Source organism: Vanellus vanellus (genome assembly GCF_965231255.1).
Source record: "Vanellus vanellus genome assembly, chromosome: Z".
NCBI classification, from domain to species: domain Eukaryota; kingdom Metazoa; phylum Chordata; class Aves; order Charadriiformes; family Charadriidae; genus Vanellus; species Vanellus vanellus.
In genome coordinates, this window is record NC_138908.1 from 84,444,649 (window position 1) to 84,458,779 (window position 14,131).

Consider the following 14,131-nt stretch of genomic DNA (forward strand, 5'->3'; position numbering starts at 1 on the left):
AATATACAAAAGCAGAACACCACAAGAGACAAGAACAGCTCAGAGACACTGTAAAACCAGTTCAACTTACAAGGTGGACATGACTATCTGAGGATGCACCAAAGCCTGCTGAGATTTTCAGGAGCTTCACTGTCAGTTCAGCTGCAGCATCCTTAGCGAGGATAACAGAGGGAGGGTAGTGACTGCTGCAGTAGCTGATGATGCTTTGATAAGATGAAATGCCCACAAGCTGCCAAGGAAGGGAGCTGGTCTGTCCAAGGAGATTTATGAGTGGCGATTCCTGAAGATTTAAAGACATCAGTCTAAGCTCCACCTTCTTTGCTGTTTTAAATTAATATTCACAGTACTCAATATTGGAAGGAAGCCCAGACTCCAAAATTTGAAGGAGACAGAGCAGAAACCCCACAGAAACAGATGACCACTGGGAGTTTGGCTGAAAAGCAAGTCCTCATTCAAGCAGCAAGCCAACACATGGATGTCATCTCTAGCATTCATGCAACAGTACTTAGACTGCTGCAGCAGCTATAACCAAGCACAAAAGTCAGAGACGTTAAAATTTGACATGTAAACATGTAAAGACAGCTAGAAAGAAATGGAGACCCTACAGGCTAAAGTTACTTCCGTAAAGGTTTAAAAAAGGCATTAAATATTCTTTTTTAAAAAATTAATCTAAGTTCACAGTAGAACAGGGACAGAAGCCAAGTCCCTCGATTTTCCATTCAGTGGATCATCTGTTAACGTGGGGGACTCCTCAAGTGCTTATTCTCATAAATACCATCCCGAACAGTACAGCAGCCTACAGTGTCCACAACTCACACAGGCAGTGCAAGTATGCAGATGGAAAAGTCTCTCTGTCTACAAGCAGCAGTCTAGCCCCAGCTACCACCATCCTCCTCTCAAGGGTTCCTACACATCTGCAATACAAAAGCCCCCCGCCTGGAATTGTGCTGATGGCCAACACAACCCAGAGACTATAAGGATACAGAACTAACCCAAATTAGACTACAGAGCTGTGTCCAACTCTGAGGCCCCCAACATCAGAAGGACATGGACCTGCTGGAGCAAGTCCAGAGGAGGACACAAAGGTGATCTGAGGGCTGGAGAACCTCTCCTATGAGGACAGGCTCAGAGAGTTGGGGTTGTTCAGCCTGGAGAAGAGAAGGGTCCAGGCAGACCTTAAAGCCCCTTCCAGTGCCTAAAGGGGCCACAGGAAAAATGGGGAGGAACTTTTGATCAGGGATTGGAGCCACAGGACGAGGGGGAATGGCTTTAAACTGAAAGAGCAGAGATTTAGATTAGATATTACGAAGAAATTCTTTCCTGTGAGGGTGGTGAGGCTCTGGCACAGGTTGCCCAGAGAAGCTGTGGCCGCCCCATCCCTGGAGGTGTTCAAGGCCAGGTTGGTTGGAGCTTGGAGCAACCTGGGCTGGGGGGAGGTTTCCCTGCCCATGGCAAGGGGGAATGGAACTAGATGATCTTCAAGGTCCCTTCGAATCCAACTACATCATACTACTAGTGATTCCACATCAACAAGAATGTGGCACTGGTACATCAAGTACTTTTTAAGTTGCTCACGCACTAGAACATAGGGCAGAGAACTAAAGAGTTTGAGATTTAGGTCAAGGTGTCACAGGAGCGTTCTGGGAGGTAAAAAAAGAGTGACAGCGTGTCAGTTTAACACATTGCTGGAGGCTAGGAGGGAATTCCTGAGGCTGACTCATACGATGTACAAACAGGTATTTTGTGAAGTTTTAGGAGCTTCTGATAAGCAAATACATTCAGGTCAAAGCATGTGAACTCTGGTAATTTTCCTAAACTGGAATACAATGTTGATCAAAGGCTGCTGGTGACATGTTGACACAGCATCTTGTAATGTCTCAGAGGAAATGGAAAACGGAAGACAGTGCGAGCAGGAGAAAGCTGGCAGATGTGAAATGGGACTTCTTGAAGACTATCCAGCACCTTTCAAAGAGTCCTTCAGAAGCAATGGACTGAATGAGACTGTGCTAGATTTACCCACCCAGAGCTCCTGGCAAAAGCAGGATTTTGGAAAGTTCGACCTAACACCCAGTATTTCTCTTTCCTGTTCCAACAATTCAGAAATACTGGAATGCAACCACAAATGGGAAAAGCACTGGGAAATCAGAGACAGTCAAATCCCCTTTCAGAGCAAGGGAACCAGAAAACTCAACCTAAGACTCAACAGATGAAGTGATCTGTACCCAGTAACTCATCAGAAGCAGACAGTGACAAGCTTCTTAAAAATATATCTGGTCTTCAAGATGCTGTTAGATCGTTGTGACTTGCCATCACATCATATGGAGTTAGGAGGGGAGCATTTTATGGTAAGAAATAAGTACCTGCAAAAGCAGTTCTGACTAAGGACCGAACAACACTTACTTATAACTCCTGAGACAACACGTTCAAGCAGACAAATATTTTCCTTTCAGACAGCTATCAAAAAAACTACACTCAGATCAAGTGCTGTTCCTAACCTCACAGGGACTAATCCCACTGCTGAGTTGTGCTTAACACAACCAACTTGAAGTGTGTCCAGTACTGAAGATCAGGTTGGAAAACATCACAAACATGCACAGTAAGAGACAGAGCCAGGCATAAACTTTTCATAAATGCATGGTTCCTTACCACCCTTCCACAGGGTCATGTTTGACACTTTGAAAAAGAAGCAAGGCACAGCGGAGATTTACGTGACTGGTCGTGACAAAATAAACGTGAGTCCGCGAGCCTCCCAATTCTTCTCACAGAACCACAGGTATGAACGCCAGAGTAAAAGCTGCTCCTGCACTCATGCTGGCAGCCTGCCTTACTTAAACCAGGCAGACACTAGACACTCTTTTCCCTCAGGCTGTCAGAAAAAGTTTCACCTTAAGTTATATATAATACTGCGTATGCATACATTGCATATAACAGCTGGAGCTGAACTTGTTAAGGGACGCAAAGAACAATAGGAAGGGCTTCTACAGGTACATCAGCCAGAATAGGAAGGTCAAAGAAAGCGTACCCCCTCTGATGAGCAAGACTGAGTACCTCAGTCTTCTCCTCGTCTGTTGTTACCAGTTTGTCAACAATTTTCTTGCCTCAGTCTTCACTGGCAACCTCTGTCCCCACACCTCTCAAGCGGATGGACCGCAAGACAGGGACTGGGGGAGAAAAGTCCCTCCCACTGTAAGAGAAGATCAGGTTCATGACCACCTGAGGAACCTGAACATACAGAAGTCTATGGGACCTGATGAGATGCACCCCTGAATCCTGAGGGAACCAGCTGACATAGTTTCCAAGGCACTCTCCATTGTATTTCAAAAGTCATGGCAGCCAGGTGAAGTCCCCAGTGACTGGAAAAAGGGAAACATTACACCCATTTTTAAAAAGGGTAGGAAGGAGGACCTGGGAACTACTGACGTGTTAGCCTCACCTCTGTTCTTGGGAAGATCACGGAACAGATCTTCCTAGAAGCTATGCTAAGGCACATGGAGGACAGGGTGATTTGAAACAGCCAGCATGGCTTCACCCAGGGCAAGTCCTGCCTGACCATCCTTGTGGCCTTCTATGATGGAGTGACTACATCAGTGGACTACATCTGACTACATCAGAAGAGCTCTGGATGTCTGAACATCTACCTGGAGTTCTGTAAGGTCTATGAAATGGTCCCCCACAACATCTTTCTCACTAAATCAGAGAGATAGGGATTTGATGGGTGGACTGTTTGGTGGATGAGGAATTGGTTGGATGGTGGCATCCAGAGGGTAGCGGTCAGCGGCTCAATGTCCAGATAGAGATCAGCGACAAGCAGTGTCCCTTAGGTGACCGTATTGGGAGCAGTACTGTTTAATATCTTCATCAGTGACACAGACAGTGGGATCAAGTGCACTCTCAGCCTGTTTGCGTTGACAGCAAGCTAAGTGGTGTGGTTGACATGCCTGAGGGACACGCTTTGGTTGACACACCTGAGGATGCCAGCCAAAGGGTTCTAGAAAAGCTCAAGAAGTGGGCCCATGTGAACCTCATGAGGTTCAACAAGGCCAAGTGCAAGGTCCTGCATGTGGGTCAGGGCAACCCCCACTATCAATACAGGCTGGGGGATAAAGGGATTGAGAGCAGCCCTAAGGAGAAGGACTTGGTGGTGTTGGCGGATGAGAAGCTCAATGTGAGCCAGCAATGTGCACTCGCAGCCCAGAAAGCCAACTCCATCCTGGGCTGCATCAAAAGAAGCATGGCCAGCAGGGTGAGGAATGTGATTCTGCCCCTCTACTCAGCTCTGGTGACACCAGATCTGGAGTACGGCATCCAGCTCTTGGACCCCCAACATAAGAAGGACATGGATCTGTTGGAGCAGGTCCAGGACGGCCATGAAGGTATCAGTGGGCTGGAGCACTTCTGCTGGGAGGACAGGCTAAGAGAGTTGGGGGTGTTCAGCCTGGAGAAGAGAAGGCTCTGGGGAGACCTTATTGCAGCCTTCCAGTATTTAAAAAGGGGCTTAGAAGAAAGAAGGGGACAAACTTTTTAGCAGGGCCTGCTGTGATAAGACAAGGGGTAACAGTTCTAATCTAAAAGAGGGTAGATTTAGACTAGATAAAAATAATTATTTTAATTTTTTTTTTTTTTTTTTTTACAGTGAGAATGGTGAAACACTGGCCCAGGTTGCCCAGAGAGGTGGGAGACAACCCATCCCTGCAAACATTCAAGGTCAGGTTGGACAGGGCTTTGAGCAACCTGATCGAGTTGAAGGTGTCCCTGCTCGTGGCAGGGGGGTTGGACTAGATGACCGTTAAAGGTCCCTTCCAAACTGTCCTGGTCTTCAAAGAGAAGCAGGGGAGAGCATCTGTTGTTCAGCCCAGTGGCCAATTCAGCCCAAACCACAACACAACCCAAACAGTTCTATGCTTCTATGATTCTATACGCATGCACAATACATACACACCTATACAGAGGTGCACATAACATGTACATATATATGCACATGTATTATAGATGCATATGTAAATTCTTGCTAATACTACCTCTACTTTGCATGTGCTTATAACTAAGGCTGTCCAAAACCAGGAAAGAGAAAAGTAAACAGAGATTTTAATTAAGGGCTGGCCTAAGAGACAAGAAAGCTATATGCTGCATAGGCAGCATCTCGTACTTAACAAAAGGAAAAACAGCACAGCAGCTCTATACAACAACAATTTTTTAAACACTAATGAAAGTAACATAGATATTTGATCTTTCCAAAACCTAGAGTGTAATTTTGTAACTCCAGGAAACTGTCGGTATTTATTTGTTTACTCTTTACAACACTACTGGATCACAGCACCTACAGAAGCTTAAAATGAACAGCAGCTCTTCTTTTTTCCCACAAGTTATACAAAATCCCCCACCTAAGGAGTTAGTCTTGGCCATCTCTAGAACACGATTTGGGTATTTTACCTATGCAAAAAACACTTCTGGGTTAATCATTCTGCAAATGAGAAGTAAGTTACATCCTGTGCCCTTGCTAGCAAAGGATTATTCTTCTGCTAAGATAAACAGGTATGAACCTTTCAAAAAATTACCTCTTTGCTTATAAGTTGTTCCTCCTTTGCCAACAGGACCATCATACACAGCAAACAGACAATCATGTTGTGAGTCTGAGGAGGAGGGTTGGGATTCCAGGCATCAGAGAGGACACTGACCCAGTTTATTTCACATAAAACATAACCCAAGAATAAGAAACAACTCTTCGGGCTGCCTCTTTCAATCTAGGAAGGAGAAAAAAAAAAAGACAGGCACATAAAACAATGCAAGATGTTTCATCATTTTCAGTTCCGAAGCCAACTATAAATCCACAGCAGCATTTTAGGTTAGCAGAGGAGCAGACAGATGCCACTTCTCCATCACTTTACCCATGCACACACCATAAGGGAGGCACATGTAACTTTCTAAGCCTTTCAGACAACCACTACAGAATACCAAGCTACTGCAAATCAGAAAGAAACCATCTATTACAAACTATTAACCTCCATTTCTCTTCACTCTAAGAGAAACTAAGAAACTCTGAGCCTGTTTAGAACTGCATGAAGAACTCCTCCCAAACAGATAAGCTGTAAATCCTGGGGCATTTCCACACCTATCTGCAGCTTTATGCTGTCTCAGACAACTTGGAAGCGAGAACCACATGGCAATAGTAAAATATATTAACTCTAACTAAAAACATATTAAATATATATGTAATAAATGGGACATTGAGATGCAGCAATAACAGAATACAAATACTGCCAACTTTACAGCTCCCCACAACTTCAGTTAAGACTCAATAACACTCCTTCACAAAAATTAATCACAAAATGAGCAGCTGTGAATGCTACAAACTTTAAAAGCTTACTTGCTAAAAGAACCGGCTCCAGTCGTCCAGTTATTTTAAAGGGCAACGTTGATTATGAACTTAATTCAACAGATGCCGTGTACTCACTTTAAAGAACTCCTCCATCAGCATCTGGTCTGGATGCATTTCCTTCCACGGAAGCCTTCTGAACTCAGTATGGAAAGTATAGAGAACAAACTCTGGCATTTTGGGGGCTGTGCAACATTCACAGTAATGCATCAGATGTAACCAGAGAGCCCCACGGTGGCTTGGAAACAGCTTATCTAGAATCAAAGAAAATAGCTGAATTAACAACAGAAGAAATTCAGGGAAAGTTGATTACAGAAGAAAGTTTTATACTTTAAACTACTGCATATATTGTATGGGAACAACATGCAGACCTGGAATGAAGTCATGCCATTCTCATGACAGCTCATTTTGTTTTGCTTTAACTTTATTATCAGACAGATATGCACTTATCAAACATGTTATCTACCTTTGCCAAGGAAAAAAGCTATCTTTTAAGGATGAAATAAAGAAATGCTCCTGGTCCACTGCAGTGATCATCTTGGCTAGAACTTCCTAACAAACAAAATCCCTTCACGTCCCACCGCTCAATCAAAAAATCCTTTTTGGTCTGATAGAACAGAAAGTGCCACTACATTAAAACAGCGTGGACTTCACCCACCTTTAAAGCTTTCATGCAAAAGCTTGATGCAATCTGTAAACAAACAGACCATGGTGGCTGCTACAGGAGTGTCGCTCTCTAACCAAGGGTAGCAGGACTGGTTACTTAAAAGAAGGAGTGAAGCAACACAAATTTCAGTGTCAAGTTACCAGACCATAAACACTTAAACAATTTAAATATTCTAAAGCACAGTAAATCAATACAGTAGATAGTACACAGAAAACCAATAGAGCAGGTATCAGCAGTCCTTTCATTCAAACTCAGCTCTTTAGAACTGTCTGTTTCTTCCTTAGGAGAGGTTTATATTTTAATGTCACATTCAAGAGCCACAATACCATTGAGTAAGCAGAGATTACTTGTTTGACATTTCATAACTGAAATACCAAAACACATGAATTTCTGAATGACAGCACATACCACCTGCAGTCAACCTTCTAATTAAATGAGATGAGCTCACAGTTCAAAAAGCTTTTGGCTTTGGAAGAAAGTCAAATTTAAGCATATAACATTACAAACAACTCTCCATGTGAAGACAGAGGAACACAAGACAGTAGATCATCATAGGACTGAGTTGGTCCAATATTTCTTTACATACCACTGGCATTTGGGGTTGTAATTGTTTGGCTTTTTTGTCTTGTTTTAAGCTAAGGAATTACCAATATTAAGGAAAATTTAAAAAAAATCTAAATCTAAAATATAAAATATAAACTTGAGTGTTTCCGTAACTAAGTGAAATTCATATTTTTATTATCTCTGCTTCCTGACCAGAGCTTGGTTATTTTAGATACCAGAAATATAATTACTCAATCCAAGTCCTGGAAAATTTGACTTAAGAAACTCATTAAATTAGTTCTGTAACTATGAAGGATATGACATAAGTCAGAGCTATTTAATAGAAGGTCACAATACAGATGTGAATTAGAAAAAACAAAAGTCAGATAACAATGAAAAACATTTTCTTATAGGGTTAAATTCCTTACTTGAGGAAAAACACATTTAATTTTAAAATGCAATGTATACCTTGCATCTTCCTTATCCAAGACAAGTATCCACGGTTTAAAGAGTCCAGCAATGACTGAATACAAGGACTGCAATGCTAGAAGAAAATAAAACCAGAAGTTCCTTTTTTTTCTCCTCAAATCAGCAACAATGAACATACTACATTTTCTCAAATTTGAATGCAATGTCCTTTGCTTATTCCAATATTTAATCAGTTCTTCCCCGTCAAATAAAAAGTTAAAATACAATATGCTTATTAGTAACTCTGGTTAACAATTTGATTGTTTTACACAACAATCACAACCACTGCGCATTGCTTAGATGTTTTATCAATATCACTTTAACACACTTGAGATTGTGGGGGTAATGATTCATACTTTAAACCTGCTTATACTAAAATAAAAGGTGTTTTGGCAATTTTCTCCAAATCAAAAATCACATCATAATGAAATTCAGTAGTCCCTTGTTCCTAAACCTCTGCTCAGTGCAAAGACTGTATTTTTCTTTGAAGAAAGTCTGATCTCTTTTTAATTTTAAAGCAAGCTTAAATACAAACAAGCTTCTTCCAACAAGCATAAAGTCCCACATGGCCATGAAGTAGCATTAACATTTCTTGTCTGAGTTTTAATGTCCCATTCATTGTACAAACGCAGAGTAAGAAGATTTCACTGTACACTCAAGTGGTCTTTAACAGAGGAAATCTAAGAAACTGAGTGCCTGTTCTTAAGTAATTTGCTTATAAGACACATTACCTGCTAGAACTCTGTTACTGCCAACAGGCTCTTGGGCTAAATTAGCAAATTCAGTGTCAATAAGTTGTTTAACAAGATACTCCAGAAATGTATTCACTTCAGCCACATAAGGACTCCATTTTGAAAACAGACCAAAAGTCCTGAAGTCCATCGAAGACAGTCGGAGTTTGCAGAAAGATGTGGAAAGCCATTCTATTGTCTCTCTAACCTGTAAGAAGGAGGAAACTATTAATCAGCTACAGAAAGACTGCGCAGCAGTGTTATTTGTCACTGATGGGCATCTGTTTCAGCTGAAAAACATAATAAATCAACCAAAGAGGCGCTCACTTGTTCTGCAGAGAGGAGAGTCTTTGCCGCATCCCGCAATACAGGACTTTCAGTAGAATCACTTTTCTTGAAGCTTCCCTGTTCAGTCACTGGTGAAACACATCCTAAAGCTTTAAGCGATGCCTTCCAACAGTCAGGGCTTAGAAGCTGCTCTGATGAGCCTTAGGAAAAAGAGAAGGGAATGCATTTGTGAAAAATCAGGGCAAGGATATTAGTCCCTTTCTCAATATGAGTCAGAAAAGGCTGAAATTAGAGCTCCCTACTGCACAGAAAGAAAAGGCAAAGCATGAAAGCCCCAAGTTTAGCAGTGAGAGCTCTCCGATTCCCAAACATAAGTAATTTAACATACCCCTTTTGGCATCCACATGCTCTGTTCTTAGAGAGTTTCCCAGGCACCTAGTACATCCCTGGCTACAAACACATTAAGAGACAGTTGCTGCCTCAGCATGTATGGTTTGACAGAAAGTACTTTTGTTCTTTCAGAGGCACAACAGGCATCTAATGTCAACCAGGACATTTTGAGCAGATTTCAGTATCAGTCCCAGGTCTCCATAATTCCAGTTCTCAGTTTGACATTGAAAGGTGCTCAAGAACAAGGATGCTTCATTAAAGACTATGGCATAATTATAATTAATAAGTGCTTCCATTAATAGAAATCTCTCCTCCATCCTTCTCCTGTAATATGGGCTGAAAATCTGTTGTCACTGATGTGTGTACTTCGGTCTGCAGAATGTTTCTTTCTAATAGTGCTAAAATGTGTCTAATAAAAACATATCGCATAGCATGCACATAAGAGTGCATACAGAAACTTAAGGAAGTTTAAATCATTCCATATTTGTTGCTATTTACCTCTACTGCATGCAGTTTATATTTTCAAGCCAGAAGAGTCCTGTATGAAAGGCTTAGTATGCATCAATTCAGATACTCACTTTGCACAAATAACCTTAGGAAATCACTGTAGTGATCAGGGAACTGATATCGGAGAAGGTTAGTCCAATGCTTGCAGAAGATATTAAATGGCATCAAAATATCTTCTTCAGGTTCGAGGCCACATGCATTGAGAGCCAAGTGAATAGACTCCAGAAGTTTGGTACGTTCAGATAGAGGTGGCTTAGCAACGCTTAACCATTGTGTAAGGTCAAACTAGAAGAGAGGACAGGAAGCATTTGTAAGTAGGAGCTTTAACAGCCACAACACCTTTAGGAGAAGGGAGAAATTATCAAGGGAAAAAAAATCCTGAAGTGTTAATATATTTAAGAAAAACCTAATGAACTTGCACCTCATCAGCCCTTACTCAAAAGCAAGGTAACGCTCTCCAAAGGTTATGATTTTGCACATTGTAGAAGTCCCTGAATTTATGAAACAACCCTTGGCAGGGGTCCTCAGATTCATAAAGATGCCTATGAATTTCCACGCTTCAGTACCACTGCCAAACAAACACTCACAAGCATCGGACTGGGCTAATCGCCACAGTCCATAAATTTTCAGATGGAGGTGCAAAGCATCTGTCGCCCCTAGGCCATCCGTTCAGACCTAGGTCAGCAGGGACAATGCTGATCATTGCCACTACGGACAGCTCAGTCATGCCCAAAACAGACTGCCTGCTATTCACAGCTGTTGAACCCTGCGTCTTTGTAACTAAGAGAATCAGAGTGATATATATAATAGTAATTTCTCCACTGACAATACGGGCCGACAGTATCATGCAGCCCTGAAACAAGAGATGTCCAAGTCACTTGCTCTTACCTAACTCGGTATGTTTTAAGATCACGTGTGTGGCACACATGTCCTTCCCACCACAGAGGTGGAAGATTCAGTTACTGTAATCATTTTGTTTGTTTTTATTTTTAAGATACTTGGGATTCATCGGCTATTTTGATGAATGCCCCTGCAGAGATATCAGGCAGAAGAAGCAATCCATCAAGAGCCTGCTTTAATTTCGTATCAGGAGTAAGAGCGCACTGAAGGGTGAACCATAGGAAGCACATACTGATACTATCTGGGCTAGGAAAGGCTAGTTTAAGCTTCCTATTTGCTTTTGCCTCCAACCCCTCTCGAGCTGAAATACAACACATACCATTCCGGATGAGCAACACAGACCTGCAGAACCTGTCAATGTTATTTTAAAGTACCAGTTTTGCACTGCTTTCTTCCTTAGCCTAAAGTCACAGTTTCTGGGGAAAAAACACCCACTAAAGCAACTCTCAAACCACATGCAGTGGTCATGAGTACTTTACCTTTGTCAGCAGCATGAAGACAACGTCACTGTTATCCTCACTCAGAAAGGCCACGACTTTTTCATATAAAGTCACAAATTCATTGGGAGAGGCAACAGGAGTGAAGTAAGGAGAAAGGAGAGTACAGAGCCTTCGATTCTGCAGGATTGTTTGGAGGAGACGTTTGCACTCTGACTTCGTCCCACTGATGAACACCTGAGGAAAATCAGGAAAGGTGAGAAAAATGGCCCAGTGTGAATCTATTGGAAAACACACCTCTTAGAGCTTTTTGTCAAGACAAGCCTAATTTTGATCCTTTTTTAAAAAGGAATTTTTTCTCAAAAATGACAGATTGTATGAGATCAACATCAACTAAATACTGCTGTTCCACAGATATAATGTAAAATAAATATTTCCCTAGCACACTTAAGAACAGCACTTATGACCAAACGTGTTGTCTAAAAATACCTAGAAATACAATTTTTCCAATGTGATAGCATAAGAAAAAGAATCCAGATTTCAGCAGCCCTGCCTGAAACCAGGAAAAATTGAAACAGAACTACAGCTATGCAGAGCTTTTCATCACTTCAGCTGTTCAAGGCGCTGAAGGACAGCTGCACCTGGAAACGAATCGTATGTAAGAGATGAAAATAAATACCTGGATCCAAAGGAGAGGTTAATGCTTTTTCTCAGAGCACCCACATAATGTGTTCCCCACGGCAAACATTACCACCACCAACAAGCACTTATGTTCTCTACCAGCAAACTTCTAGCTAACTCTCTACACAAATACTGCAAAGCTGCAGAAGAGAGGTGTCTAAATACAGAAGTTGACAAGATATCAGCTAGAAAGTGATTAGCAACAGCAAAACATATGACAAAACACTCTTTTACATAGTGTAAGTACCCAAACTTTAGTTATCTGCCCCAAAATCCAGCTTACCTTAGCATTTAACACAATGAGCATTTATTAGCACTAAGTAGGCATCTCAGAGCAACAGTTTATTTTGCTTATGTGCAAGCTTACACTCACCTAAAGACTGTGTATATTGTACAATTAGTTGAAAGGAAAATGGGACAGAAGCTCAGAAGTTAATTTTCAGGCTTCTGAATGGTTTAGACCCCCAATATTAGCAGGCAATTGGAATAAGCATTAGGCACCCAAAAATCAGAGAATAAACTCACTTGTCCTAGAATCTCAATGCAAGATGTGAAGAACTGCCTTGTGGGAGGATTGCGTTGAGTTTCATCACACACATATTCCACTAACGTAAAAAACAAACTAATTCCGACTTTCTTAATTGCAGGCACAGGCTGCACCTTGTAGATATTTATTAAGGCCCTGAAAAAAAAAGGATAAATTAAATTTATGTATGGAAAATAATCTGTGACAACAAAAGTTTCTTGCCAATATATAGCCTTGAGATGGGTATTTCTGGTTGACATGATAATCAAGCATGGGTTCACAGAATCACCGCATGGCTGAGGTTGGGAGGGACTTCTGGAGGACATGTGGACCAACCCCTCTGCTCAAGCAGGACCACCTACAGCTACAGTTGCCCAGGACTGTGTCCAGATGGCTTTTGAGTATCTCCAAGGACGGAGACTCTACAACCTCTCTGGACAGCCTGTGTCACCCCTGACTGTAAAAACGTGTTTCCTGATGTTCAGAAGGAACCTCCTGTGTTTCAGTTTGTGCTCGTTGCTTCTTGTCCTGTCACTGGGCCCCCGTGACAAGAGCCTGGCTCCATCTTCTTTGCACCCTCCCTTCAGGTATCTCTATATATTGATGAGAACCCTCCGAGCCTCCTCATAGCCAGGCTGAACAGTCCCGAGTTTAGCTCAAGTAATTTTGCTGACTGAAATGGGTACCTCCAAACTTTAGAAAGCCTCCATAATCAGAGTCAGAAGGTGATTATCAAAAGATTTTTCACAGCATAGTTACAATAGATTATTTCTCCCTCAAATCACATTCTTAGGCCATCTCAACTACATTTGTACTGCAAGAAAATTTACCTCACTTTACTTAACAGGCTCAGCAATAAAAGAATTAAAAGAGAATCAATCTTTTCTTGTGTACTGCTAAATGCTTCATTGAGCTCAAACCCCTATCTTCACCGAGTTCAAATTAAAACATCTGAAGAACATGCAGTTCCACAGATATAAGCTCAAGAACCAGCTCATCCATGAATTTTTCAGATTAATGATCAAGAATGAACGTGTAAAATTGTAACCAAATATTTTAACTTGTACAGTGAGTACACTGTAGGAAACCAACTACACTAAAAAGAATCCCAGCAGAAATCTAGGAGACCAAGAAGAACGGTGTTGCAAAACTGCACCTCTGGGATGAACTCTAAAAGGCCCTCATGAGGAAGGCAGCCTTAGACTAATCCATTTATTCACCCCACCAGAAAAGTGATATTATATAGTCCTCTTCCACTGCATGATTTTGTTGCATATATTGAAAAGCTACTTCAATTCATAACTCTCTATTCAAGAGCTATGTCCCGCACTATAACAGGGAAAATCTAGAGAGAGATACTAAAAACATGTAGTTTAGCCTATGGCTGAGACAGCTGTGATAAAAGTTTGCCATTTCCTGAAGTTTAACATAGCATCCCTGTCAACACTCAATGTGTTTTTCCAGGGTTAGAAGGGCTATTTGAAAGCAAAATACAATAAATCAAAAGAGAAAACAATACTGTGTGCCCTGTTGAGGCTGAATGACCAGCAGTTAGCTCTTCTGATAACAGAGAGTTGCTCCTTTAGAGGTCTGTGTCGTACATACAGGTCTCGGGATTCC

The 14,131-nt window shown here is 41.6% G+C and overlaps 1 protein-coding gene across 1 annotated transcript in view; it reads right to left on the reverse strand.

The window, feature by feature from the left end:
- EPG5 (ectopic P-granules 5 autophagy tethering factor) overlaps positions 1-14,131 on the reverse strand; it is a 64,209-nt gene that overhangs the window by 11,427 nt on the left and 38,651 nt on the right. Inside the window, exons 29-38 of the mRNA XM_082497820.1 lie at positions 12,511-12,667; positions 11,347-11,541; positions 10,039-10,252; positions 9,110-9,270; positions 8,783-8,990; positions 8,052-8,127; positions 7,032-7,135; positions 6,452-6,627; positions 5,556-5,741; positions 71-280 (exon numbers count right to left, since the gene is read on the reverse strand). Of these exons, the coding sequence (XP_082353946.1) occupies positions 71-280; positions 5,556-5,741; positions 6,452-6,627; positions 7,032-7,135; positions 8,052-8,127; positions 8,783-8,990; positions 9,110-9,270; positions 10,039-10,252; positions 11,347-11,541; positions 12,511-12,667 (1,687 nt within the window). The remainder of the gene's footprint in view (positions 1-70; positions 281-5,555; positions 5,742-6,451; positions 6,628-7,031; positions 7,136-8,051; positions 8,128-8,782; positions 8,991-9,109; positions 9,271-10,038; positions 10,253-11,346; positions 11,542-12,510; positions 12,668-14,131) is intronic.